The sequence below is a fragment of the Saimiri boliviensis genome, chromosome 1 (genome assembly GCF_048565385.1).
Source record: "Saimiri boliviensis isolate mSaiBol1 chromosome 1, mSaiBol1.pri, whole genome shotgun sequence".
In the NCBI taxonomy this organism is placed as follows: Eukaryota; Metazoa; Chordata; class Mammalia; order Primates; family Cebidae; genus Saimiri; species Saimiri boliviensis.
Window position 1 is genome coordinate 191,488,082 of NC_133449.1, and position 27,237 is coordinate 191,515,318.

A 27,237-nucleotide genomic window follows, 5' to 3' on the forward strand; every position below is an offset into this window, starting at 1 on the left:
TCCATGGACATGGAATATATTTTCTTTCTTTGTGTTTGCCCTTTTCAATTTCTTGTGTCAATGTTTTATAGTTTTCACTGTAGAGATTGTTCACTTATTTGGTTACTTCCTAGATATTTAATTTTATTTGTAGCTGTTGTAATTGGAATTACTTTCTTGATTTATCTTTTAGATTACTCATTGTTGGCATATAGAAATGCTACTTTTGTATCCTGCAACTTTATCAAATTTATTAGTTCTAATAGTTGTTTTGAAGGAGTCTTCAGGTTTTTTCAAATATAAGATTGTATCATCTGTAAGTGAAGATAATTTGACTTCTTTCTTTCCAGTTTGGATGCCCTTTATTTCACTTTCTTGTCTAATTCCCATATCAAGAACTTCTTGGAGAATGCTTTTGATAGGCTTATTGGTAGACTAGACAAGGCTTAAAAAAAAATCTCTGAACTTGAGTATTTATTAGTACAAACCTTAAAAACTGAAAAGCAAAGAAAACAATGACTAAAAACAATTGGAACAGAGTATTCAGGAACTGTGGACAACCACAAAAAATATAGATACACATAATGAGGATACCCAAAGAAAAGAAAGAGAAAAAAATAGAACAAATAGTTGAATAATGACAACTGGGAATTTTCCCCAAATTAATGTCAGACACCAAACCACAGATGCAGGAAGCTCAGACAACAATAAGTAAGATATATGCAAAGAAAACTATGCCTAGACAAGTCATTTTCAAACAGCAAAAAGTTAAAGATAAATAAAAAATCTTGAGGAAATCCAGCAGAAATAAAAACACCTTATCTATTGAGGAGCAAATATATGAATTTAATCCAACTTCTCAGACCATGCAGACAAGAAGAGAGTGAAGTGAAATATTTAAAATGCTGAGAAAAATAATTCCACCTAGAATTCTGTTCTCTGCAAAATAATTCTTCATAAGAGGAGAAATAAAGACTTTCTCAAACAAAAATAGAGCAAATTTGTTGCCAGTAGATATACCTTGCCAGAAATGTGAAAGAAAATCCAAAATTGACAAATGGGATCTAATTAAATGGAAGAGCTTCTGTATAGTGAAAGAAACTATCATTAGAGTGAATTGGCAACCAACTCACAAAAATAATTGAAAAAATTTTTGCAATCTACCCATCTGACAAAGGACTAAAATTCAGACTCTACTGCAGAGAAGGACTTTGACAAAATTCAACAGCACTTTATGCTAAAATCTCTCAATAAACTAGGTATCTATGGAACCTACCACAAAATAATAAAAGCTATTTATGACAAACCCACTGCCAATATCATACTGACTGGGCAAAAACTGGAAGCATTCCCTTTGAAATCTGGCACTAGACAAGGATGCCCTCTCTTTCCACTCTTATTCAATATAGTATTGGAAGTTTTAGCCAGAGCAATCAGGTAAGAAAAAGAAATAAAGGATATTCAATTAGGAAAAGAGGAAGTCAAATTGTCTCTATTTGCAGATGACGTGATTGGATATTTAGAAGACCCCATCATCTCAGCCCAAAATCTCCTTAAGCTGATAAGCAACTTCAGCGAAGTCTCAGGATAGAAAATCAATGTGCAGAAATCACAAGCATTCCTGTACACCAATAATAGAGAACCAAATCATGAGTGAACTCCCATTCACAATCGCTACAAAGAGAACAAAATACCTAGGAATACAACTTAAAAGGGATGTGAAGGACCTCTTCAAGGAGAACTACAAACCACTGCTCAAGGAAATGAGAGAACAAAAACAGATGGAAAAACACTCCATACTTATGTTCAGGAAGAATCAATATTGTGAAAATGGGCATACTGCCCAAAGTAATTTATAGATTTAATGTTATCCCCATCAAATTACCAATGTCCTTCTTCACAGAACTGGAAAAAACCACTTTAAACTTCATATGGAACCAAAAAAGAGCCTGCATAGCCAAGACAATCCTAAGCAAAAAGAACAAAGCTGGTGGCATCACACTGCCAGACTTCAAGCTATACTACAAGGCAACAGTAATCAAAACAGCATGGTACTGGTATCAAAACAGAGATGTAGACCAATGGAACAGAACAGAGGCCTCTGGAGAACACCATACCTCTACAACAGTCTGATCTTTGATAAACTTGACAAAAACAAGCAATGGGGAAAGGATTCCCTGTTTAATAAATGGTGTTGGGAAAATTAGCTAGCAATGTACAGAAAGCAGAAACTGGGCCCCTTCCTGACACCTTACACTAAAATTAACTCCAAATGGATTAAAGACTTAAACATAAGACCTAACACCATAAAAACCCTAGAAGAAAACCTAGGCAAATCCATTCAGGACATAGGCATAGGCAAGGACTTCATGACTAAAACACCAAAAGCATTGGTAACAAAAGCCAAAACTGACAAACGGGATCTAATTAAACTTCAGAGCTTATGTATGGCAAAAGAAACAATCATTAGAGTGAACTGGCAATCAAGGGAATGGGCAAAAATTTTTGCAATCTACCCTTCTGACAGAGGGCTAATATCCAGAATCTACAAAGAACTGAAACAACTTTACAAGAAAAAAACAAAGAAACCCATCCAACAGTGGGTGAAAGATATGAACAGACACTTTTCAAAAGAAGACATATATGAAGCCAACAAACATATGAAAAATGCTCACCATCACTGTTCATTAGAAAAATGCAAATCAAAACCACATTGAGATACCATCTCAAGCCAGTTAGAATGGCAATCAGTAAAACATCTAGAGACAACAGATGCTGGAGAGGATGTGGAGAAATAGGAACACTTTTACACTGTTGGTGGTAGTGTAAATTAGTTCAATCATTGTGGAAGATAGTGTGGTGCTTCCTCAAGAACCTAGAAATAGAAATTCCATTTGACCCGGCAATCCCATTACTGGGTATATACCCAAAGGATTATAAATCATTTTATTATAAAGACACATGTACACACATGTTTATCATGGCACTGTTTACAATGGCAAAGACCTGGAACCAACCCAAATGCCCATCTATGATAGACTGGACAGGGAAAATATGGCAGATACACACCATGGAATACTATGCAGCCATAAAAAACAATGAGTTTTTGTCCTTTGTAGGGACATGGATGAACCTGGAAACCATCATTCTCAGCAAACTGACAGAACAGAAAATCAAACACCTCATGTTCTCACTCATAGGCAGGTGTTGAACAATGAGAATACTTGGGTGCAAAAAGGCGAGCATCACACACTGGGGTCTGTTGGAGGTGGCTATAGGAAGAATAGTGGGAGGGAGTGTAGGGGAGGGATAATGTGGGGAGGAATGTCAGGTATAGGTGAAGGGGGGATGATGACATCAAACCACCTTGCCATGAATGTACTTATGCAATGAACTTGCATGATCTGCGCATGTACCCCAGAATCTTAAGTAGAATAAAACAAAAATGTAGAATCAAAAATAAAATCCAGAATCTAACAAGAACTTAAATTTAAAAGGAAAAAACAACCCCATCAAAATGTGGGCAAAGGATATGAACAGATGCTTCTCAAAGGAAGACATTTATGCAGCCAACAAATGTGAAAAAAAAGCTCATCATCACTGGTCATTAGAGTAATCACATTGAGATACCATTTCATGCCAGTTAGAATGGTGATCATTTAAAAATCAGGAGACAATAGATGCTGGAGAGGATGTGGAGAAACAGGAACATGTTTACACTGTTGGTGGAAATGTAAATTAGTTCAACCATTGTGGAAGACAGTGTGGTGATTCCTCAAGGATTTAGAACTAAAAATACCATTTGACTCAAGAATCCTATTATTGGGTAGCTACCCAAAAGATTATAAATCATTCTATTATAAAGACACATGCACGTGTATGTTTATTGTGGCACTATTCACAGTAGCAAAGACTTGGAACCAATCCAGATGCCCATCAATGATAGAATGGATAAAGAAAATATGGCACATATATACCATGGAATACTATGCAACCATAAAAACAATGAGCTTTTGTCCTTTGTAGGCACATGGATGAACCTGGAAACCATCATTCTCAGCAAACTGACACAAGAACAGAAAACCAAATGCCACATATTCTCACTTGTAAGTGGGCGTCGAACAATGAGAACACATGGACACAGGTAGGGAAACATCACACACCAGGGGCTGTCGGTGGTGGGGGGCTAGAAGAGGTATAGCAGTGGGTGGGGAGATAGGGGAGAGATAGCATTAGGAGAAATACCTAATGTAGATGATGGAGTGATGGATGCAGCAAACCACCATGGCACGTGTATACCTATGTAACAAACCTGCACATTCTGCACATGTACCCCAGAACTTAACATATAATTAAAATAAAAAGAAAGAAAATGTTCTAGGTCAGAAATATAAGAAAATATGATCATTAAAGAAGGAATAAGTGTAGGTAAATAGAAACCTTTATTTTTCTTATTGTCATTTGATCTAACAGGTAAGTTTGTTCAAAGCAGAAGTAGCCACAGTATATTCAATTATGTGCATATATATATATATGCATATATATACACACACACACATACATACATAAATACATACATATACTTATGTATGACTACATATAAGTAAAATGAATAACAGCAAGAGAAATGAATTAGAATTAATTTGTTATTATAAAGTGCTCATACTACCTATGAAGCACTACAAAGTTGTTTGAAAGTGGACTTGAGTTAATTGTAAATATATATTGCAAACTCTAGGGCAACCACTAAAACAATGTTTAAAAAGAAGTATAACTGATATGCAAAGAAAGGAGATAAAATAAAATTATAGGCAATGTATTTCTGATTAAAACACAGCTATGTATTGATCAGTTGGTGAAAAGGTAGCCAGAGGCTCACAGGAACCTAATCCTGTATTTCCTCTAGGATCAGAAGTTCAGTGTTCCCTAATTTAGTGTTCATGATACTTTATAGAACATAGCAAGCATGAATAATGAGAATTAGCTGTGTTTTGTTTTATTTTTAAATTTGAACATGAAATAACAGGACTATATTAATACTTTTAGGTTGTGAAAATGTTTATAAGTTTGGTTAGCAAGAAATCTTTATAGATTCTGTGTCAGAAATTATACAGCCAGGTATATAATTATACTGCCCTGACATGTTCAAAAAAAGAGAACAGATGGTGCCTCCATTCCCCATTCTCCTCTCATCCGTAGCTCCATCCTACGCCATGTAGATCCTTGCATTTGTATATAGACACTTCAAATTTCATGCTTAATTTTATTCCTCTTCTACCCTCTTAGTCCAAATAATTAGCCCTTGGTGATCCCTGTGGCTGAGGGATGAGTATGTTGATGATATGGGAGTCTTGAGAGTCAAATGAGAACAGGCCTTTGTAGGCTCTGGAAGAGGGATCAGGGCCACTGAGCAGAGAATTCTGAGACCCAAGTTATTGGGTCTACAAGGTAGAGGAGGCACAGGTTTCTAGTCCTGTGTTCCTCAAGTCCTTGTTTCTTCTCCTGGATTCCTTGCTCCATGGGGAAGATCACAGTCAAATGAAAGATGGAGTAGTACTGGGCCTGGCTCAAGAGCCTTACTTGGCTAAATCAAAGTTAATTACTGTGTACGGAGCATGGTATATGACACAAAAAGCAGTTATTTCTCTTTCTGAAGCAGAAAGAGGAAATGTGTGTTGGGGGAAGTAACTGGAAATTCTTAGCAGAGGAAATAACTTATGAGCTAAGTTTTGAAATATAACTAGGGAGATTTCTAGGCGTGCTGAGGTAAGGACTAAGTTGGAAGAAGTTATTTCAGGCCGTAGTAGCCCCTCTTCACACTGCTGATAAAGATATACCATAGACAGGGTACTTTATAAAGAAGAAGAGGTTTAATGGACTCACAGTTCCATGTGGCTGCAGAGGCCTCACCATCATGGTGGAAGGCAAAAGGCACACCTTACGTAGTGACAGGCAAGACAGAGAATGAGAGCTAAGTGAAAGGGGTTTCCCCTTCCAAAACTATCAGACCTTGTGAGGCTTCTTTACTACCACAAGAACAGTTTGGGGGAAACTGCCCCCATGATTCAGTTATCTCCCACTGGGTGCCTCCCACAACGTGGGGAATTATGGGAGCTACAATTCACAATGAGAGTTGGGTGGGAACACAGCCAGACCATATCACAGCCAGAGGCAGGAGTGTGAACAAAATCACCCAGCCAAGTAACATATGCTCTTTTCAGCAAGCTGTAATTCAGTAGAGCTACAGCATAATGTGAAAGGGATGGGAGATACAAATGGTAACGCAAGCTAAGTTATGGAGAATCTTGAATACTGTACTAAAGGGTCTGTCCTTTATGTTGCTAATGCCAAGGAATTACAGAGTTGACACCATCAAATATCTGCTTTGGTGAAGCAATATGCAGGTTGGATTGAAGAAATAGGGTTGGCAGGAGGTCTTTGGAAGTAGCTATGAGTGTGCTATGATTTGTTCCGGTGAAAGGTGAAGAGGAGCCAAACCTGCCATAGCACCATGGTGGTGATAAAAAAGAACATGAACAAGAGTGATAAAAACTTACACGGATTATGTAAGAGGCACTGTTCAAGTGCTTTCAGGCATAAATTTAATTCTTATATCAACCTTGAGCAACAGATACAGTAGTCTCCTTATCTGCAGTTTTATTTTGCTGTGTCAACCATAGCCCAAAAATATTAAATGGAAAATTCATAAGTTAAACATTCGTAAGTCTTCAATGGCATGCCATTTGGAGTAGGGTAATGAAATATTGTGTCATTCCACTCTACGCCACCTGAGAAATGAATCATCCCTTTATCAGCAAGTGCTCACCGTCTGTGTTCCCTGCCCATTAGCTGTCCTGGTTATATGATCGACTGTTGTGGTATCACGGTGCTTGTGTTCAAGTCACCTTGATTTACTTAATAATCCTAAGGTACAAGAATAGTGATGCTGGAAATTCAGATATGTCAAAGAGAATTCATAAAGTACCTCCTTTAAGTGAAAAGGTGAAAGTTCTCAAGGAAAGAAGAAATATTGTATGCTGAGGATGCTAATATCTATGATAAGAACAAATCTTCGTCTGTGAAATGGTGAAAAAAGAAAGAAAATTCATGCCGATTTTCTTCCCAGAGTTCAAACTGCAAAAGTTACAGCCACAATGTGTGATAAGTGCTGAGTAAACATAGAAAAGGCATTAAATTTGTGGATGGAAGACATGAACAGGAACGTGTTCCGATTGATGGCAGTAGGCTTCAGTACAATCTGCAGTTTCAGGCATCCACTGGGGATCTTGGAACATATCCACTGTGGATTAGGGGGAACTACGGTACTGTTATTTATTCTTATTTTACAGATGGAAAAACTAAGGCAACGAAAGGTTAAATGACCCACTCGATGTCATATATCTAGGAAGTAGCTGAGTCAGGATTTTAACTAGTTCCAGTTCTAGTGCCCATACTCTTAACCATTAAGATGAACTGAAAGGAGAGGTGAGTCAGAATGTGAGAGCTTAGAGAGAAGTCGATTCTATAGGCCCTGATGACAGATGAGATGCAGAGGTTGAGAAACCAAGGATGGTTCTAGGATTAATTCTGGATATGGCTTGAGAAGATGCTGGTGCCAATTAGAAATGGAGAATATAAAAATAAGAGTGATCCTGGAAAAAAGAGGCTGTGTTCATCTTGCAGCCAAGTTTGATGTGATGATGGCATGTTCAAGTGTAAACATCCCTCAGTGAGGTCGTGGAGCTCACAGGAGAGGTCTTCTCGAGAAGTGGGCCCACTGAAAGGTGAAGGCTCATCTTTGATGAGCAACCCTAGCTAACAGAGGTAAAGTGGGAAAGTGGACAGATTTGGCCTGGAAATGACTTACTTCCCAAAGAAGGCACATAGAGTAGATGCTAAGCGTGTAAACCATGGAGCTTGACCACATACCAGCTGTGCAGTCATAGAGAGTAGCCTAATCTTTCCAGACACCATTTTTTGAGTCTGCAAAGTGGAGGGTAAAAAATTCTCCCTTGTGGGGTAATTATGAGAATTTAATGAGTTCATTCTTCAAAGTCTTTAAAACAGTGCTTGGTATATGTTAAGAAATAGGTAATACTTTTAGTCATAACAGATTTCTCTACAAAGAAACTCAAATTCCAGAGTAGAGTCTCTCTTTCATTCTCTCTGTCTCTCTAATTCTCTTACTCTCTCTTTCTCTGTGTGTCTGTTTCTCTGTCTTTGTTTTTCACTCTCTTCCTCTCCTTTTCTCTGCCATAACATGACAATCTGAGAAAACACCTTTATAAAGAGCATCCCATTTTAAGGCAGATCCCATTTTGCCACAGAAAATATTGAATTGAAGTAACAAGTGTATTTAAATCACACACATACCAAATGCTTATTTTTTTTTCTGTACATTTCCTCTTTCTCCTGAGCCCTTCCCTGCTGAATCCGTGAAAGCGAGGAAAATTTAATCCAACAAAAAAAATTATAGTCCTCTTTGAAAATTGAAGACAGTGGTAACTTAGTCTCTTTCAGATAAGTGCTAACAACTCTCAGGTTCTCTTCCCCTTCCAGCCTTGTCTCCAAGATGGAGTCTGGGTGTAGGGCATTTGGGGTAGGATTTGGAAGCTTTTGAAGTGACAGAGTAAAGGGTGGCCTGAGACCTATGCTTATAGGGCTTTCTCTTTTCCTCTGGGCATCTGGTTTCTGAAGCTGTCTCTGTTTTTTAGGTGTGCCATTTGATCCTCACATCTATGGCTGGTGAATTCCTGATGGATTCTGTCAGCCTCACCCAGCACCGGCTTGATCGTTGCTGGCTTTTGCCCACCGCCTGAGGTCTGCTTGTGGCTCCTTTCTGTCTGCAGGCTGAGTAACCTACTCTCTAGCCCAGAGTCACAGGGTCATATCACTCCATCATCTAGAGATAGACCTCAGGTAGGCTCTAGAGATAGACCATCTTTGACCTCCACTCTCCAACCCTGCGATTTGTGAGACTATCCAGACTCTTTGATGCCGCACAGGAGCCCATGGTGGCTGGGGTTCCTCACTCACACAGACCCGTTACTCTCCATCTGAAGCAGCAGGTTGCAGTGTGGGCACAGGTGCTTTACAAAGCAGTCTGCTGTCTTAGTCACGAACAGGAATGTGGATGTAGCTCCCCCCTGCCCCCTGCTTTGACTTTTCTGCAAAACCTAATTACAAAGTTGCTTCTCTCTAATTTGAGTGTGGAGAATGTGGAGGCCGTGCCTCACTGCCTCCTTTCCTTGCTTTCTTCCCCCTATTCTCCAAATCCACAGGGGCTGGAGGGAAACAACCTTTTCACCTTCCCCTCCCCTTCTTCTTTAATGGGGTATTCTCCATATCACATTCTCTTCCCTAATAAGGTGATCTTTCCTATTCTCCTTTCCCTGGAGCAAAGGGCAAAATGAAAATATATTAATTATTCCAGTGATAATACTAGTGATCAAAGACTTGGCCACTTATGTAAGCCATCACAATCCTTGAGGAAAAGACAGAACAACTAGAAACTGCTACAAAAACTTAATAATAAAGCCTGTTCTAACTCTTATAAAGTCATTTTAATGCACTTGCTAGCTTGGCATATGTAAAGAATTCCAGTGTCATAAATGTTACTTTAGCATATAAAATAAAGCTGAGTTGTATCATAAATTGGGCCTCTTTAAAACCAATATGCTTACATAACAAGCTTTCATTAAATATTTAATTTGCTAAAACTTAGTCTGCTTTTTAGAATGTGGTTAAGTTTCCTATGAGCAGGATTGTAATTAATCCACAGTCTTATTAACAACGTGTTCCTAAAAATGTTACTTGACACTTTGCACCTCAGATGCCATGTTTGTAAAATGAGAGTATTAGCAATACTTACATCATAGAGTAATTGTGGGGATTAGATTAGAGCAGCACCAGGCACATAGTACATACTGTATGAACATTTGCAACATTCATTATTATTTGAGTGGACTGGGGTCATATGTCTTACTCATGCTTTTCTTTCACTGTTGAAACCATTGGTGTTAAAAAATTTCTTTGATCATTATTCTTTGTATTTTTGTAGTTGTTGTTGTTGTTGTTGTTGTTGTTGTTGTTATATACCATTGCAGTGGCTGAACATTTGAGGTCACCTTTGCTATCTGTAGTTGTGAGGATCTGGAAAACAGAAGTACCTTGCCTTTGTGCAGCAGGTTTATTTTCATTCTTTCATTGTGTTTTAGATGTCCCAGGTTTCAGTTGTGGTATGCCACAATTCTTTCTGCTTCTTTCTTTGTGTCTTTTGAAATTCTTTGAGCACTAAATAATCTAGGCATTACAATAATTGCGGTTATTTTTGAGTCTGTTTATACACAGAATTCTTTCACATGGCAGAAGATATGATGTCAGAGCACCTGCTAATCATAGCAACACACACAAGGTTTGTATCAAAAAGAAGAAAAATTAAAAGAGATCAAGAAGACACACTGGCATTAGTGATGGCAGAGGAAGGAAGGAACATTAAATAGCCTTGTTTAAATGTACATTTTTGGGATTACTAGTGAGAGGGGTCCCTCCTCCTATTTGTGTATTTATTAGTTGATTATTTTCTTTTCTAAATTGTTTGTTTCTGTTTTTTGTCTGTTTATCCCTTAGTGTTCTTGCTGATTTGCACTTTGATTTACATGAGCTACTCAAAAGCATTAAAATTCTGTTTGTCATATTTTTAGCAAATATTTGATTTTATCAGTTGTCTTTTGATTTCATATATGAAAATGTTTTGAAATGTTACATCATCAAATCTATTGACCACATGTTTTGAGAATTACGTTGCTTTAATGCTGGAGGGTTTTTTTTCCCTCTATAGAGATTTGGCAAAAAAACACTTACATTGTTCTTGAGTCTTAAAGTTTTGACTTTTTAAAGCATTTGATTCTTATCTCCTTGGAGCTTATACGGTGTTGTTTGAGATATGCATAATAGCTAAACTTTTATTTTTCCTCTTTTTAATCAAAGGAGAAAATTGCTTTAATATAATTTACTGAACGTATAGTATTACTTTTATGTATTAATTTTCTTTATACTTGCACTGTAGAGTAGTCACTAGCAGTACCTGGTTATTGAGCATGTGATATATGGCTGGACCAAACTGAGGTGTGCCATGAGCTTAAAATATATATGGTAGATGGCAGGGCACAGTGGCTCATGCCTGTAATCCAACACTTTGGGAGGCCAAGGTGGGCGGATCACATGGTCAAGAGATCAGGACCTTCCTGGCCAACATGGTGAAACCCTGTCTCTACTAAAAATACAAAAATTAGCTGGGCGTGGTGGCACATGCCTATAGTCCCAGCTACTCGGGAGGCTGAGGCAGGAGAATTGCTTGAACCCAGGAGGTGGAGGTTGCAGTGAGCCAAGATCACGCCACTGCACTCCAGCCTGGTGCCTGGCAACGGAGCAAGACTCTGTCTAAAAAAAAAAAAAAAAAAAATTTATATATATATATTTATATATATATTTATATATATATATATATATATAGTAGATTTCAAATACTCAGAGCAACAACAACAAAATGTAACTCATCTCAATAATTTTTGATGTTTATAACATGTTGACATGATATTTGGTCAATATATAATCATGGTATGATATATGACATATATGACATACTGCATTTCTGTTAGACAACTCTACCAACTAGGGTTTGCTTCTATGATATTGATTCTCAATATTATTTGCAGATTTAATTATTGAGCCTTATCATATGCTTCCAGGTCTGACTGAACTAGTTTCTTTGTTTCTATTCTTTATCAATTTTCTCCTTATTTATATTTGCTTATTTATTTTTCAAGGTAATTTAAACATTTTTGCTGAGTTCCAATAAAATTAAATCCCTCATATAAACTTTGATTTAAATCACTCAAAAGTTGTAAATTGATTTTGAAACAATTGACATTTTTATAAGACTGTATCTTTTTCCCCAAGATAATAGAATTTATTTTTATTCTTTGTCTTTCCTTTTTATAGTTTTTAGAAAACTCTGTTTTTCATCATGTAAATTATACACATTTGATCTTTCAATTATTGCTAGGCATCATGTTTTTTATTGCTATTGTAAATGTGAATTATTATTCCAATATATTTTCTGACTAGTTTTTTGATAGTTTAGGAAGGATGATTTTCTAAAATGTATCTTGTAACTAGAGATTTTTATTGAGATTTTTAAAAAGTTAATTTTAAGAAATTTTCAACTGATTCTCTTGTGTTACTCTCCTTTTCAAATTACAATGCTAGACCACAGTAAGCTCCAATAAGCTTCTGTAGGTCTTTCCAACATTACAGCTCTAAAATTCTAATTTTTGAGAAAAGAATAGCTAGGTATAACATGCTGCTCTTTATTTTAGATGAAATTTTCTCAGAATTTGTCTGTAATATTAGAAATCACAGAGTTAGAATGGTTTTCTTGTGTGTGCTTTAGATGCAAGGACTAGGGAAAATGGTGAATGATTCAAGGAGCATGACTACAAATGCATTTGGGACACTGTGTGAGTGTGAGAGCGTATGTCCGTGTATGTAAGACCAGTTGTAAGAAAAAATTGTTGACTCTTGATAGTTGCCTTTTGATGGGCATTTGAGGTTGCATTCATTACCCTGGGTAGTTACAAGGTTAGCTGAGTATCTTCTCAACTGGGATTTCACCTTGAAACCCTCAGCCTTTTTCTCTGATCTCTGAGAGCCTGGGGCTTAAGTTTCATTCTTGCTACATGACTATAGGAATTCAATTTTTATTTGGTTTTAAACATCTTTTCTTTCTGCTCTCTGCCCATATCTTTTTATTAATGCCTTTAAAAACTTTCTTTCTTTTCCCGTAGCACAAACGATGTTTTTATTTTATTTCATTAAAAAGTAGTAAGTTTATTTTTAACAAAAATATTTGAACACAAAATCTCTTAAGTATTACAATGATTTTAGTATTGTTGACACTACTTATATATGGAATTATTCCTAATCACAGAAGTTATGATGTCACTACATTCTCTAATGGTGACTGCAGCAATACCAGGCAGAGTAAGAAAGGGAGGGGCCTGCAGGAGGGATAGTCCCTCATTAAAATGAGTGCTGTTAATCAACATCATTAAAGAACAAACCAAATTAATAGAAATCAAGAGGCACCACATATTTGTAGATTAACGTCAACCACTTGCCTACAGGGAGAAAATAATGATCTCTACTGATGTGTTCAAACAAAGATATCTGACTGTCCACAACAAAATGTTTTCTCTCTAGGTCAACTTACAGGACAAAACACGGGCTCCAAACTTTTGTTGTGCTCCTGTGGGCAGGCACCAACTCCCCTCCTGCCACCCCAGAATTCCATCAGGGGACTATCCTACTGGCTGGCAGAAAACATGAATATAGCATTTGGAAACATGATATTGCTGTTATGCAAAGTACATGTGCACATACACAAATACATTTAATATGGAATAGAAATCTTTATGGAAAATTGTCATATTGACATGGGGTGTGTGTGTGTGTGTGTGTGTGTGTGTGTGTGTGTGTGTAATGGTGAAGCTGTACCTTCTAACCTATTGGGATTTTGATGTAAATGGAGATTATGTGTCATTGGCATGTGGAATGTGACTCTCTTGCCAAGCACTCCAGTTGTTTAGCTTACTACCTGGGTAATATAATCAGAAAAGCAAAGACCATAGAATTTAAGGTGTTAAACATCTCTTTAGCCCCAAGTGAGAAATCACTTTAAATGAGACAAGGATATGTTCATTTGTATTCCAAGCAAAGATGGAAAAACTTACAAATTATTAATCCACCAAGTAGCATGTATTATCCTGAGCTATTATCCTGGGTCAGGCTGCGTTTCATGCCTGCTCATTTTCCATTTGGAAAGAAAGCTGCCATGATGCAGAGGACAGAGCCACCACCCCTCCCCATTCCCAACCCCAACAAATACCAAGATAATAAATTGTAATAAAAGGAGAAAATTATTGAAGTTCGTTCTTATCCATATTCTATTCTACTAGTAAGTTGTACTGAAACAGTATAGATTTAGCTTTCTCCCCTCAAACCAACACTGAAATAAAAATATATTTAAGCTGAAAGAAAAAGCATCTCATAACAAAGAAAGGTATACGTGTATATATGCATATTAATATACATACATACACACATACCTATTTTATTTTATTTTATTTTATTTTATTTTTGATGGAGTTTCGCTCTTGTTACCCAGGCTGGAGTGCAATGGTGCGATCTTGGCTCACCGCAACCTCCACCTCCTGGGTTCAGGCAATTCTCCTGCCTCAGCCTCCTGAGTAGCTGGGATTACAGGCATGCACCACCATGCCCAGCTAATTTTTTGTATTTTTAGTAGAGATGGGGTTTCACCATGTTGACCAGGATGGTCTCAATCTCTTGACCTCGTGATCCAGCCGCCTTGGCCTCCCAAAGTGATGGCATTACAGGCTTGAGCCACCGCGCCTGGCACACATACCTATTTTAAATAGAGAACATTTTAACGCAGAATATATTACATTACCACAACAGCAAGACTTATGACCCTGGGTCTGAAGTATGAAATACTAACTGAGAAGTATAAAAATAGGAAGAAAAACATTTATTTGAATGACAATATACATATTAAAATATGTATTTTAAAATATGTATTAAGCACTGTTGGAAAAATACACATTTGTCAATTAACATTAAAAAGATTATAGTATAAATTCTGAAAACTATTAAAAAGATATTTCATGTCAAATATATAATTTTCTTCTGCCAACTTTTCATGGCCAGAAGCAGGAGATCAAAAAATCTTGGGGAGTTTTATAGGTAAATGTGAATAGGTCTTCCAAACAAAGACACAAAACTGAGAATGTAAGGTTCTAGGATTGTTCTTGGCTAGGATTCTTTATGTATTTCAGGTATGGAGTTTGTGTACTTCAGGTAGTATCTGTGCATTTTAAATATAGCTTATATATTTCACGTTTAGAGTATTTAGCCAACTAGTGTCTGTAGCTAATACTACAGTTAAAAAATATTTTAATAGTCAACTGGCTAAAATTCTCTTAAATTGTGTCATATACCAAATTTTCCATAGTGATTTAGTGACTTAGGGCATAGTATAGTGCTAGCATGCTTAATGATTCAGACTTTCATCATCAGAGATTCAAAATACATTCAGAGTGTGGAGAAGGGTTTCTCTGGGAGCATAAATGAAGTGGGAGCCAGAATGAATATTTTCTGCTTCAAATGTCTTCTTGAGTGATCCTGCCACTGAAGTTCATTCTGTGAGCTCTGATGAGGGCAGCCATTAGAAAAACATGCTTTTGTTATAGTGTGGTTTTCTTAAAAAGAGAATTGTAATAATAATAGCATTTGGCAGTAAAACTCAATGTGCAGTAAAATATCTTAAAATTGCACGGACTGAAGTTCAGTGGGCATCGTGGGTTATGACATCCTTCTCTGAGAGAGAAGGCCAGAATTTCAATGGTGCCAGAAATGAAGACCTGCTGAAGTGCTGGGTCATGGGAATGGCCTGGTCCACAGTAGGAAGGGGAACCCCCTGATGGCCAAAAGGGCTTTTGATGTTTTGCCTCCTCCAGGCTCTGCCTCACCTCTACTTCTGATGTTAAACTGAATAACCTTCTAACTAACGTAATTGGTGGTCCAGCACACTTCTCCTGCTGTTTAGTCCCAATTGTAATGAAAAAGTCTAGATAATTAAGCTCTTTCTTCGTTGCCTCAAGCCTAGTTTCTCTGACAGCTTTGGTCAGCAGGCCGGCTGACCCTGTAGAGCCCTGTGCCATCATTCCCTTAGCTCACTGGGGCAGGTTTTCAGCATCCTGAGTCAGGTTTCCTCACTGGGTGATTTCATTAGCCCCTGTCTGGTGCCAAGCAAACAGACATGCCCAAATTGTTAAGACCATAAATTACACCCCATAGCAGCCTTACACTTGACTGCCTCTTCCCCTTACCTTGTTCACCCCCTTTGACCCCATTTGAATTGCAGTTCTTCACACTACATTCTTAACAATGTTATTTACTCTGCATGCCCAATGAGATTGTGCCTTATGTAATAAAGTCTCAGCTCTGAGATATGCCCAAGAGGGCAGACTTTTCAGCTGATAAAAGAATTAACATTTTAGCTGAAGATGACCCTTCATTGCTAGATGTGCTCTCATAGACCAAGTTTGTGACCATTTAAGAATGTCACAGTAACATATGGAGATTTTTACATCTACACATAGATCAGTTTCACGAGTCAGAGTAACCAAGGGTGAGTAACAATCTATGCCAGCTGTGTAGTTAAGAATGCCAATTTATTTTTAAAATGGCTCTGTGCAGTCAACTCGATTATTTATGAAAATGGGAGAAAGGAGTGACTATGATAATCAAAGTTCACTTGCAATTGCAAACCTCATTTAAACAAGCTGTTCAACCTGCTCTCTGCCTGCTGGTAGGAAGGAGAAAAAGCAAATGAGTCAGACAGTGGGCATACTCGATACTGAGGATACTGAGATTCTTGGGTGTCAGAGAAAATGTTTCTTAGTTTTATAAATGTTTACTGAGTTGTTTACACTGATTTGATAAGTATATGTGGGGCTTGGTGCAGGTAGGTGTTTCAAAAATTCGAATTCACTTCACCCTCAGTAGTTCCTGCCCTATTTATATGTATAAGTTGGATGCATTTATTCACATTGATAGTACCTGCATCCCAAATACTCAGATGCTGCCAGACATTCTCTCCCTCACAGTCCGCTGTTCCCCAACACACTCCACTTTAGGTTCTGTGCACAAAGGTGTCACTCTTACAACCCTAAACACTACCCTTCTGTCCTCTTCTCTTCCTTTGTCCCTATGTGCTTTCACTTGTTATTTCTATGTAGTAGAGGGTGTGGCCCAATAAATGACATTGAGAAGGGAGGAGGATAAATGGCAGCAAGCATATAAAAGCCTTAACATTTGATGAAGCTGAAAAAAATTTTATATTCAAAAGATACGCTTTAAATGTAGATCGGGTAGTAGTTTTGCTGCCCTACTTTTGGTGCCACTTGGGAGTATAATGATTTCAGGATAAAGGGGTTGTAGAAAAGTCAAATAGGGCAGATAGCAGAACAGTGTCAAACACAGCATAAGAAAATGATGATTTCACAACAATATTGCATCCTCCACTGGGCATGAAACTCTAGTATTCTGCTATGGAGCGCTCATTTAAAATGGAAGAAAAACACAGATCCTTGAGCTCTCTGAGCTTTTACTTGCCCCTTTAACACTGAAGCAAAGATATAGAATTGGAGCATTGCTAAGAGGAGGGAAGGCCAGGCAGGGCTGGTGGAAGGAAGAAAGGAAGACAGCTCATTGCTGCTGTCGGGATGGGACGGTACTGGACTGGTTGCAGGTTCCCTGGGATGCTGTTTCCGCTTATTCTCCTTAATAAACAGGTTTTCATGCTAAAATAAGACAATTGTGGTTTTCCTAATTGCTATGGAAAAATTACTTAATGGATAGAAATTGAAGTAGTCTTAAATCTTTGGCTTCGGCTGCTGTTTGCCTATACTAGAATCTGGAATAATATGGCATATAAATTAACCCTAAATGATAGCATTTTAATTTCCACAGATTGCTGTTGTGAAGTGCATGGAGAGAGCTCCCTGCCACCATGAGTCTTAACGTTTTGGAAAGCAAGATGTTATAGATGCAAGATCATAAATCTTAGAGTCCTGGTTTTATCCACCCACTCTGCTTACTAACTTGCTCTTTGCTCAAGGTAGCTCCCTTACCTCTCTGGATCTCAGTTTTCACTGAGATTCTGCAAATTTGGATAATAACCAAAGCATAGGATTGTTTTCCTATTAGTTGCAATTATGCATGTTAAAGCACTTGGTCTTTGCTATGGTATGTGGCATATATATGTGCCCAATGTATGTTTTTCCTTTTTTCTTCTTTACTTTTCCTGAATAAGTAGGAAAAACACAAGTAGAGGAAAAACAGCTTTCTAACGCACTTTGATTTGTCACAGAGTAACGTAGATCAGTGTTTTCAGGGTTTCCTTAAGTCTTACCTAAAGGTCTAATATAAAACAGTCAAAAGTGGAGGTTAAGTAGGGGCTTGGGGCTTCTACTCTTCAGTTTCCCATGCTGCATTCCCGTTGGGTCCTGAGGGAATGGAACTCACAATTCCATGTAAATAGTGACCTCTGGAGCTGTGCGCTGAGATATATGCCCTGGCATCTTCATGGGTTATGACAACTCTATGCCTTTAGCAAATTATTAGAATTACCTTTTCCTCGTAATTTACTGACTTATTTGAGATATTTTAATGTTATCGTATACTGGATTCATGAAGACTGTATCAGAACTCTGCACCATGCATTCTCGCTAAAATCTAGGAGACAGAAGCACATGCTTAAGGGATTCTGAAGCATAAAGTGTTTGGACCTGAGATATGCGCAAAATTTCCTTGAGGCGTTTCATTGTGAGAAAGGACATTCCATTTTTAAGCAACATGATCCAGCTATCTGCGCATTTTCCAAGGATTATTGCTTGTCCTTGGGTGTACTCTGATGCCTGGTGTCAAGATGAACTAGAATATTTACTGAATATTCCTTGGTATACAGTGCATTTCCTCCTGATAATTTATAAACATTAGATTTTAGTAGAAAGTTACCAAAAAAGTTTCTTGAATAACTGAGCTCCCTTATTCGTGCTCATTGATGCTTAACTGGATGGAGCATCAGCACCCAGAATATTAAATACTTTTCATACAATTAGGTTGTGTGCTTATGCATGCTAATAAGCATGTGAGTGTGGGATGTTTATCTTCTTCCTGAAGATTATAAATTCTTTTGGCAGGTAGTGTCTCTTTCTATTTCACTGTGTAATATGTGCCCAGAGGCAACTGTTCTTTGCCAGAATGCATCCTCCAAATGGAAACTGATGAAGTTAACGAATGTCCTGAAATGTATGTCTCAGATTTGCTGCATTTTCCCTCACTAGTTCATGCATCAACCACTTGGTGGCTATCCTTCTGCATCTGTTATATTTATTATATTAGTTTTCAGAATATACCCTTTATTTTGTAATCATTTAAAGAAAAGAAATGAAAATTGTTGAAGTGTAGAATGCCATCTGAATTTTTGATTTGGGACAAATACTTAAATGACTAATTCTAGAGCTAAATTTTAAGCCTAAATTGCAGTTGAGAATGTTTTGAGATTTGGGAAACCTCATTATGCTTTCATTGTATTTGTTTTGCTTTTGCCCATCCTGTTATACCTACCATATGAAGTAAAGGTCTTGAAGTACAGGGATAGTAGTACTGTTGATGTTTCCAGTCTGGTCTGTTTCAGGCAATGAATGAGATGTAGTACCACTGCAGTCTGATTGCTGAATCAGAGAGAATTGAACTTATTTTTGTTCTCAGGAAGAGAGAAATTTGAAGGTTACAATGAGACAAGGAGTAACAGGAGGACGATGAAGAAGAAATTTTTGTTTCTGGATTTTCTGAATCCAGCGGATGTAACTACACTAACTGTTTTCAGATGGTCAGTCCTATATTGTGGATGTATGTCACAATCCACCAGAATAATTCTATTATTATTTTTTTCTTCTTGTCATCTTTATAACAAAGTGTGAAATAATGGCATGCTTTGCCCTCTCCTGGCTTAGTAAACTAGATGTAATAATTGTCTGATAGGCATCCAAGGTCGGGCTCCCATAGTTGTGGTAGGGGTTGTGTACTTACTACTTCTAGTACATCAGTGTGGCACATCAGTTATCTGCTTCCTCTACCCTGCTAACCACAGTACATTGCAGTCCTTATATGTGAAACCAAGAGAAATGACTTGAAGAAAATGAATATTAGTAACCTATCACATAGGTGGCCGTGGGCTGTAGTTCATTCTGAACAGTGCTCGTTAGGACTCTGAACATAAGTCTGAGAAACATCAAATGACATCAAATAACTGGTTTATCACACAAAATCATCCACGAGAAACTGCACCCCAGAAAACTTCAGTGTGTGTTGTTTACATTTGTATAGGAACATAAGTATTACAGTCTAAATAACTTAAGGTCACCCTTCTAGTATTAATAATAAATTAAGTTTAATCAAGAAAGGAACCAAATTGCTCTTAGGTGTCTGCAATTCTGTAATATCTTTCTATAAGATTAAAACAATGATTCTCAATCTTGGCTATATTCTAGAATCACTTGGAAGCCAAGTGATTCTTTAAAAAGTACTACCCGATCCTACGCCACAAATATTTTATAATTGTTGCTGGGACGTGACTTGGGATTTTTGAAAGCTTCTCACGTGATTCTAATGTGGTAACCAAGGTTGAGAACTCTTGCTCTGAAGTACTGTTTCTTCTTTAAACATCATTTGATTTCGACATTGAATTTAATCGTAATTTGTGAGCACTATATTTGCTGACTGGTAACTTGTTTTATCTGTCCCTCTCAGAAGAATGTAGGCTCTGTCAAGGCACAACCCATGTCTTTTATTTGATTTTGTATCCTCAGAGCCTAGCATAGTGCTGGATAAATGAACATGAGTAATATCGTCTCCCTTTGAAAACAGTTCATTACTAATGAGAAAGTACAGGCTTCAGTTTTGCTAGACGACATTTAGCATTTTTACTGGAATAGTAATTTATTTAAAATGTGAGAATGATAGCAATTTCGATGGATAAGTGACCACAGAAGACAGTCAAGTGGAGGAGGAAATGAGGAGGAAGCAAAAGAATAGGAGGTGAGTGGCATGGAGCTGTGCTCCTGAGAGGAGCGTTCTTTACATGAGCAATTTTCAGGACGATAAGTAGGTTTTTCTTTGGATTGAAATAACATTTTAAACTTCAATCTAATTTTTGATTCAAACTGAAAGTCAATGTGTAAATGAGGAACCTCGATGGACAGTACAGGATGGAGGATGACACCCTGGAGTGGGACCTTGGTTTACCCAACATTTCAGGAAAAGAACTGGCTTCCACGAAGAATCAGCTGGCATGGGCTGGGCCAGGCAGGGCTGTGCAGGGGATTATCAAAGCAAGGCTCTCTTGTGTCTACTTTAGTTTTGGACTAGGTGATTAATACAACCAAAAGTCATCCTTTAACCTGGAGAATAACTCAGCTCCCAACAGCTCATCAATCTGCTGTTGCTGTGCAGCAGCAAAAATTTAATACATAATAAATAATTTTTCACTGGCTCACAAGGAATAAAGATTTCTTTGTAAAAATATTTCCCACTTTGAGGTTAACTATCTTCACACACCATTAATGCTTAATCATACACTTAATTTGAAATCCAAATGCCGAAGATTTAAACTAAAACTCTACCCACAACATGAAATGATTAATTTGGTAAGTTGTGATCTCTACATGTGGTTCCACTACTTATAAAGATAGGATGTGGAGGAGGAGTTGTAAGAAAGCTGAGTGGGAACACATTCAGTCAGGGTATGTGTTTATATAAGGCATGTCACAGACTACTTTAAATTGTACATGACAGACATTTTAATAATACTTAGTATATACCAGGCATTGTTTTAGCATATAGCAAGTATTAAATCTTTAAATCATTATATCCACTCTAAGAAGTAGATACTATTGTTATCATTCCTATTGTGCTGACAAGAAACCAAGGCACGTAAGAGGTTATAACCTCCGCCTGCCTTGGTCTGTGCTGAAGATCACAAAGTGCATTAATACAACCAGGACCCAAACCTGAGTTGTCTAGATCAGAGTCTGTGTACCTAATTCCTAAGCTAAATTACCTCTCTGGGTAAACACCTTCTACCTTCTGAAACCTAAGGAAGGAGGTCATTCTCACCACTTCAGTTAAAGCTGTTTCATGTCCAGGAGGAATATGACTTTTGTAAGACTGTTGACCAGTGGCAAGAGGCACCGTAAGTGCGTTTTGAGGGAATAGCTGTTCTGATCATTGGACCTGTACTTACCTGAGCAGTCCTAAGAGAGGTGAAGACCAGAAAGTCCAAGTTAAATATTTTGTTTGCATCTGTGTTAAAAGAGAAAGATAACATGTGGGAACTTTCCAGATGGATACAAAAGAAATGGCCTCTAGTAAGTGGGCTGAGGTCTGGTGAGTTGGAGACTCACTTTTCCTCACTTATCTTCTGTGTTACACAAGTGTTTTCAATGCCATGCAACTGTTAGTTTCATAATATTTTCCACAAAAAGAATTAGCATTCTGTGTATATACCAACTAGTGAAAGACTGAACCCAGGAAGGTCTTTGCTGGAGAAATTCATGGAGAAATTGTAAATGTCTCCGCTAAGGTAGATCAGGACAGGGGAAGTTGAGTTTGGGGGCTATTAGGGAAAAATAACCTTTAGGAATTGGTGACTTCTGAGTTCTACCTAGCTGAGCTGGACACCCAGTGATGGGAAGGTGAAGTGTATCTGACAGTTTTCCACCATGGCCATAAGAGCTAGTGATGGCAGAGCAGAAGGAGCCTGAGGAGATTTGGGAGGAAGGAGAGTACATGAGGTTTAGGATATATTGCATCGGTGTGGCCTGTTGAGCATCTAAAATACCAGGAGAACCGAGACGCATGGTCCTAATGCCTGCTGGGGCATTGCTGCTTGATGCACATATGCTTAATGGGATTCTGAATCCTTGGAAGGGCCTTATTTTGACAACTCGCCAGTAGAAAATGTCAGTAGGGACTAGTCCACATGTATCTAAGGTGGTATTTTTGCATTATAGACATGTCTTTAAATCAAAGAGAATTAGGTGCCATGAGTTAAAATATATACAATTAAGTCTGGACATGGTGGCTCACACCTGTAATTCCAGCACATTCGGGGGCCAAGGCTAGTGGATCACTTGAGGTCAGGAGTTCAAGACCAGCCTGGTCAATATAGTAAAACCGTGTCTCTACTAACAATACAAAGAATTAGCTGAGTGTGGTGGCAGGCGCCTTTAATCCCAGCTACTCAGGAGGCTGAGGCAGGAAAATTGCTTGAACCTGGGAGGCAGAGGTTGCAGTGAGCTGAGATTGAGCCACTGCACTACAGCCTGGGCGACAGAGGGAGACTGTCTAAAATAAAATAAAATAAAATAAAAATCCCCAAACATACAACTAAGCGTTTTCATTAAAGCTGTGGTTAATCAGATCATGATAGTCAAATGAATACATTTTAAACCCTTATAAATGTCTCTAATGCTAAGCATTTACAGTTAAAATCAATATTTTTTTCTCAAAGTAATGACCCTAGATGTTGGATTATGTCATTTAGGCATAAAACTTTCTGATAAATGTACCCTGGGAAATGATTTTACATTTAAGTTTTCTTTTAGAAAAAGTGGAAAAGTTAAAGGGTTTAGATAAAAGCACATAGAACAGTTTATTTTATGTAAAAATATTTTTTAAATAATAAATGTGCATTTAAAACATGGTGAAAATATGGTTTCTATAACACTGTATGAATTCTAAGAAAGCAAAAAAATTATTGTTAATCAACTGTTGGATTAATGTTTATTATAACTAGAAATTTGTATTTAGAATTGTCAAAATTATTATAAAGTAGAGTTGCATATTTTATATGCTGCAATACTTTGGAGCTCCTCATAATTAATGTGAGGACTAATAGGAACATAATTTTAATATGGGGCTTAGCTATTTTATTATTCTCTCCATAATTTGCTTTACTGAGGGTCTAAAGTACAAGTTCTTTCTGCTTGCGAGGAAAGGGGGATTTAAGAAGTTTGTTTAGTGTGATAATTAAGGGCATGCACTCTAGAGATGGACCACGCAGGTTCAGATCCCATCTCTAGCAGTGATTCACTGTGTGGCATTGGGAAAATTGTTTTTTTCTGTGCTACAATTTTATAATCTATTAAAGGTGAGTAAAAGTTATAGCTACTTCTGATAGATGTGGCTATTAAATGAGTTAATACATATAAAGCAACTAAAGCAATGTATGCATACACTAAATATTCAACTAACATCAGATATTATTAGTTTTTGATTGTCTTTAGATCTGGTAGTAATCAAGGCCTGGCACTATCAAGGCCTATTATAAAAGACTAAAGAGAAAGAACAATAACCACTCGCTTATTGAGTGCTTACTGCATGTCAGATACTTTTCAAGGCTCCTTTTGTATACTAAAGAAAAGGGAATTTATAGGCGTAGAAAAACTGTTTTTGATAAACATAGAGAAGAATTTCTCCTGTATCCAAAATATCCTCTAAGTTGGCAAGAGAGACCTTAAGTCCTAGGAAAAGAATGGGTTTGTGTCATGCTTCCTAGCAGCACAGCCCTGAGAGAAGTTGGGGGTTGGTGCTTCTGGGACAGTGGGATCATGGGTACTTTTGCAAAGAAAAATTCCTGATGGAAAGATTTATATCATGGAAACAAAGGTCCATCAAGTAGAGACTGTGAAGAGTAGTGTCATTGTTTCAGTATCCAGGATCTTTGTGGTTCTTGTATTGACCTGCAATATTGGTCAGCTGTCACTAGAGGGTGTCCTGTCCGCATCTGCCCACAAAGACTAGATTAACTCTCCTTCCTATGGGCGTACAGGAAAGATTTTATAAATGGCAGCTAGCATCTAGAGTAGTTTCCTTCCATCAGGGGAGACGCCTGTCCAGTACAGTGACTGATGTACTCCATGCAAAAATCATCCTCTTCTCACAACACTCCAGAATATCTGCAAGACCAGAAGATGATAGCAGGCCCAAATCACACAAGGGGTGGGATAGTGTTATTGTGGAGCTAATTAGAACCTTCTTAAAATCCCCTGAGCTTTGGTGGCAATCAATGATCCCTACATTGCATTAATATTCAGTGTTTATTTGTGCTTACTTTAGAGAATTAATAAAACTATAGTGGCTGGTTATGGTGGCTCATGCCTGTAATCTCAGAACTTTGGGATTAGGAGGCAGGAAGTGGAAGATTGCTTGAGCCCAGCAGTTTGAGACCAGCCTGGTCAACATAAGGAGATCTCATCTCTACCAAAAAAGTATACAGTGTCCTATAGCAAGACAGAAGAGGAAGATTCTATATATTCTATACTTAGATATCCCCAAATCTGTGTGAACCTATGTAAACCCAGGAAAGTAATTTAATATTACCCATTTTCGTCATCTGAAGAATTAAGGGGTTGGACTATAAGATGATACATAAAATTTCTAACAGTTTCTCTAAGATTTGGAACTCACTTTGATGATTGTGAATGCCTATAGGAGATCATGGTTAAATCTTTGAAGCGAGCTGGTAATGTAGTGCTAGGATTTGCAGGTTGACAGGAATGTGTGCTGATAAAAGGAGAGAGAGAGGTTACTGGTGCAGCCTTTGATGACTGGTGTTACTAGCTGATCAAGGGGAGAAAAACAGTAGGCTGGAGAATAGAAACAAGACGGTGACTGCTGAAGTAATTAAGATTCTTATCCTCTGCTGACATTAGGCAGGATTCTAGAACCCTCATGCCTCGGGTGGATTTGTAGACTGATTTTTTTGTGGGCTAAACTCAATAATTTATGGTCCATATTTTGCTCTCCTTACATTATTTGAGCTCCTTAACCCTAAGAACTTGAAGAATGGAAAGCTATGCATTAAAGATAGAAATAGTCGCAGGAACATTTTCTTAGCTTCTTGGTCTCCTGTGCTTGGCTCCAGGATGGAGACTTTCACAAATTCAGGCATACTTTCTTTAGGGAGGAATATGGCTTAGAGTTAAAAAGATGTTAATACTCCTTGGGGACCATTCTTAAAGCTGCCTGAGTGGCAGGTTACTCTGACCTTGAAGAAAACCAAGGAGAAGGAACAGGTTTGAGGAGATAGATATCATGCCAGTTGTAGCAATTGTGACCCTTCCAGCTTCTGTGCATCAGAGCTGAACTATCTTTTCACTGGTTTCTCTTCTTGAAAACATTAAAAGTGAGTATTTATCACTCATTGGCTTATTTATTCCTTAGGCTCAAATGGACAATGCATTGAATTACTTTCTCTGACACAGAGATAAAATTTTTATAAACTTAGAAAGCTTTTCCTTTGTTTTTTGGTTTCAATATATCAGTAGAGTTACCTTTTCATATATAATACTAACTTTTTAGATTCTTAACATCGTTATGGTACTTTCAGTTTTGTTTTTTTTTTAACAAAAGGGGAAGATAAATCTGCGGAGGAATATTTCCTTACCTAGGCCGAAATCTCTGAAATGTTTTCTTTTCTCTAAGCCTCTGAGGCAGAGGGTTTCAAACTCTCTCACTTTCAGGAACTTAGTGCCCTTAGTGTTTCAGTGTATTTTTCACAGTCATGCCTAGGCCAAAAGAAAAACCTAACTGTGTTTATTAGGTAGATAGTTCAAAACAACTTAAGTATTTATACATAACAACTTAACAGCTATATAGAAAAATAATACACGTAAGTTACCTGTGAGATTACTGTAGCGTACCAGAGCTCCTTGGCAAGCAGTTTGGGAACCGCGACTCTCAGAATAGATAACCACAGATGAAATTTAAAGAAATTCCCACTGCAGTAGAGAGTTGGGTAGACAACTAACAACTGCTATATGGCCTGTCATTATCCAGATGGTAGGAAGTTGAGACATTACAATCCGAGTGACTAGAAAGACAGGTGTGGTAGTAGCAGGGAGGAAAAATGATGGTCCACTTGGGAAAAAGCTGAGAGAAAATCCTTGCCTAATTCTATTTCAAGGAATACAGTGAAGGTCCTTTGAAGACAGAGTCAAGTTCATTCCAGTGTCCTACCCCAGTGATTGCTGGTGAGGTGAATGGATTTAATACCTGTAAAGTGCCCAGATAATCTCAAGTCTCAGTCTTTATACAGTTTCACAATATCATGTTTGATATATGCATTATATAAATTTTTCTGCTGCTTAAACTCATTGATGAAACTCTGTGGAGTGTGAGTCCCACCCCTGAATTTCATATTACACCAAGAATGCAAGAACTGGGGCAATATGCTATCTACCAGTATTCCTTATGGAATTTGGGTGTTACATCTTAATCATGCTGTTGTTATAACATTTTCCAGAGTGTGTTCCGTGGGAATCGATGCTACTTGAAAATAGCATTCTGCAGTTAGACGTGTTTGATGAATATTGGGTTAAAACAAATTAAGCTGGGCTTCACAAAGCCTTTAATGTGTTAGTCTACATTGTGAAGCTTCAGGAGGAGAGATAATAACATAAGGTATTCCCCAAGCTTCACTGAGCAAGGAGACTTTTTATATTGAAGGAAACATAGATTCACGTTTCATAGAATATACTTGGGGTA

At 37.7% G+C, this 27,237-nt stretch overlaps 1 protein-coding gene across 1 annotated transcript in view; it reads left to right on the top strand.

Annotated features, from left to right (window-relative positions):
• The window catches only part of LOC141580586 (uncharacterized), an 862,829-nt gene that overhangs the window by 169,453 nt on the left and 666,139 nt on the right, over nucleotides 1-27,237 (top strand). The window contains exon 7 of the mRNA XM_074382346.1: nucleotides 4,006-4,123. Within this exon, the coding sequence (XP_074238447.1) occupies nucleotides 4,006-4,123 (118 nt within the window). The remainder of the gene's footprint in view (nucleotides 1-4,005; nucleotides 4,124-27,237) is intronic.